The sequence below is a fragment of the Fukomys damarensis genome, unplaced genomic scaffold (assembly GCF_012274545.1).
Source record: "Fukomys damarensis isolate Sample0158 unplaced genomic scaffold, DMR_v1.0_HiC HiC_scaffold_37, whole genome shotgun sequence".
Lineage (NCBI taxonomy): Eukaryota > Metazoa > Chordata > Mammalia > Rodentia > Bathyergidae > Fukomys > Fukomys damarensis.
In genome coordinates, this window is record NW_022900949.1 from 8,812,204 (window position 1) to 8,815,021 (window position 2,818).

The window sequence follows — 2,818 nt, forward strand, 5'->3', positions numbered from 1 at the left end:
AAAAAAAAAAAAAAAAAAAAAAAAAAAAAAAAGTTAAAAAAAAAAAGAATGAAAAAAACAAAACAAAGCAAAAATCCTATTTTTTGAGAAAGAAAGATATTTATATTTGCAGTTTTATTTTAAAAAGTTATTTAAGCTGAGGAAGCGGCCTTCCCAGAGGTGGGGGGTGGCTGGTGCAGGACGGGTCAGGGGCCTAGGGGCTCAGTGCCAAGGCCACAATCTCAGAGTTCAGAGGGCTTGCACTAAATAGAGATTTACATTGGGGGCCTGGGGGGAGCAGGGCCAGGAGGCAGGGGGCTGGGGCTGCCCAGAGCTTTTCGTGGGAATCCCAATGTCCAGGTGCCCCTGCCTCGCCCAGACCCAGACGTGAGGTGCCTTGGACTGTGGGGGCCGGGCCTGGGGCGTGGGGCGGTGCCGGGGGGTACAGAGCACAGCACAGAGCAGACATTCCACAGACTGTATTTGAGAGTCTTTATAATAAAGTGTGGGAGATTTAAAAAATTCAATTGATAAAAATGCACTTTTTGGGGGTGGGGGGAGACGCTTTAAAAGTAATAAAAACAGACAAAAAAAAAAACAAATCATTTTTCTTGTACATAAAAAAAAAAACAAAAACCACTAAACGCAGCCTGTTAAGACCGCTGCTGCCTCGTTGCTTGATTTTGATGTTTTTGTGTTTTCTTGGGGGGCTGGGTAGCAGGGAGGGGGGTGTCTGTGCGGCTCATTCTAGATCCTTATCCGAGGCTCCCTCCAGCCCTGTGGGTGGGACCTGACTGGCCCAAGCTTGGGTTTCTCAGACCCCCTGACCGGCCTTTCCACCTGGGCCTTGGATAAAGTGGCCAGGGACAGGTGTGGTTGGAATTCCGGGGGGAGCCTGCAAGATGGGAGACCTCACCTGGGAAGGTGACCCATAGCCCTGGGCGGACATGGGCTGGTGGGACCTGGAAGGTGCCTGAGACTCCACAGGAGGGCACGGGCGAGCAGGGAGAACCTGCTGGGTGGGGTCCTTGGGCACCTCCAGCTCGGCCTGCAGGCTGCCAGATACAGGGCCGGAAGCCTGCGCTGGCTGGGGACCACTTCCTGTCCCTCAGGAGGAAGTCGGCCTGGGGCCCTCACTGGGAAGGGACTCAGGCTGCAGCCCCCACTTGTGGGCGAGGTACACCTAGCAGGTATTACAGGTCCCCACCGTGGTCTGTGCAGACCGGCGAGGCTGGTCAGGTGGAGCCTTCATTATGCCAAGCTTTTCCTAGGAGGCACCACCCAGCCTCAGTTCATCCAGTCACCCTGGACCCTGTGGCAGTCCCTTGCATAAAGACGGTCACCAGTGGTTGGCCATCCCAGGACGGGCCAGGGCCCAGAGGCCATGTGGCGGAAGCCTAGGGGGACCAGGGCCTTTGGACCAGGAGACCGGAAGGAAGCAGAGTCAGCTGCCGGTAGTGGCTCAGCCCCCTGGGGCCTCCTTGCTCCCACTCTTGAGATTTTCACCAAGATCTAAAATCCCTCATGCAGTGGAGCTGAGTCTATTCAATAGAAGTATGCGACCCTCACCTCGAATTGCAGAACATTCATCACCCTAAAGGAAGCCCTATCCATCCCCGTGATCAGTCAACCCAGCCCCACGCTTCCAAGTCCACTTCCTGTCTCTGGAGTCGCCTGTCCTGGGCGTTTCCTGTTCATGGAACCCACAGTGTCCTGTGTCTCACTGCTCACTGAGCATGGCGTCCTCGGGGTCTGGTCCGTCCACACCGGTGAGTGTCACAGCCCGGCTCAGTGACGTCCTGGCCCGGGGATGCCTGTGCTCTCCACACGGGGGCTGGCGTGGCCGTCCATGTGCGAGCCTCAGTGTGCACACGCGTGTTTTGCTTCTCTTGGCCCCGTGCCTAGGAGAACTGCTGAGTCACTGCAGGCCCGGGGTTGTTTCCCCGCGGTGTTCGGTTGGGAGCCCCAGCCCTAGTGCGAGGTGAGGCTTTCGACTGAGCGAGCCCCCCACCGCCCGTGCCGAACTCTGATCTGCATCCACAGGTGCTCCCACCTTGCACCCTGGCTGTGACCCTCCTCTGATCTCAGCATCCTGAGGGTGTCATCTGCATTTCCCGCTGCCTACGGTGACCACCAATGTGTGTCCTGATTGGCTACCTGTCGCCCAGGCAGACAGGGACAGCTTCGGAACTTGGAGGGGAGTCCGAACCCCCGGTCGGGCCCAAGCCACCTCACCCCACCCCAGCCCTCCTCCCAGCAGAGGACACTTAGACCAGAGGGTGGCAGGACCCTCACAAAGCACCAGCTGAGTGAAACCCTGGGCAGGGGGTCCTCACCCTTTCCCCGGCCCCTCCCTGCTGTGGAAGCCACATCGCACATTAAGGCAAGAAGGGCACAGAAGACACCTGGGATCCCAACACTCGGGAGGCTGAGCAAGAGCATCACTGCAAATTCCAGACCAGCCTGGGTGCCACAGTGAGTTTAAAGTCAGCCTGAATCACAAAGCAAGACTCTGTCTTAAAAAAAAAAAAAAGGAACAGATGCCTTGGTGGCTTTATGTTGACCTTTTTTTATTTGCATTTTTAAAAAACAATTAAATTAGAATACAAATATTAGAAAAGAACGGCCCTCGCTGCCCATGCAGGCGGGTGGCCGGCTGCAGCGGAGTTCATACAGTTAAGACTGAATGTGCCCTCGTCCAGACCACAGTCCCCTCCTGACCTGAAATGATATTGCTTCCTGATTAGGACAGTTCTGCTCAGACAGGGAACCAGGGGCGGGAGGGGTGGGAGAAGTACAACAGGAGGGCCGGGCTGAGGGGGTCCGAGGACCCCCGCCC

The 2,818-nt window shown here is 56.1% G+C and overlaps 1 protein-coding gene across 1 annotated transcript in view; it reads right to left on the reverse strand.

Moving 5' to 3' along the window:
• Positions 1-2,722: 2,722 nt before the first annotated feature.
• Pias4 (protein inhibitor of activated STAT 4) overlaps positions 2,723-2,818 on the reverse strand; it is a 17,336-nt gene continuing 17,240 nt past the window's right edge. The window contains exon 12 of the mRNA XM_033759614.1: positions 2,723-2,733. Within this exon, the coding sequence (XP_033615505.1) occupies positions 2,723-2,733 (11 nt within the window). The remainder of the gene's footprint in view (positions 2,734-2,818) is intronic.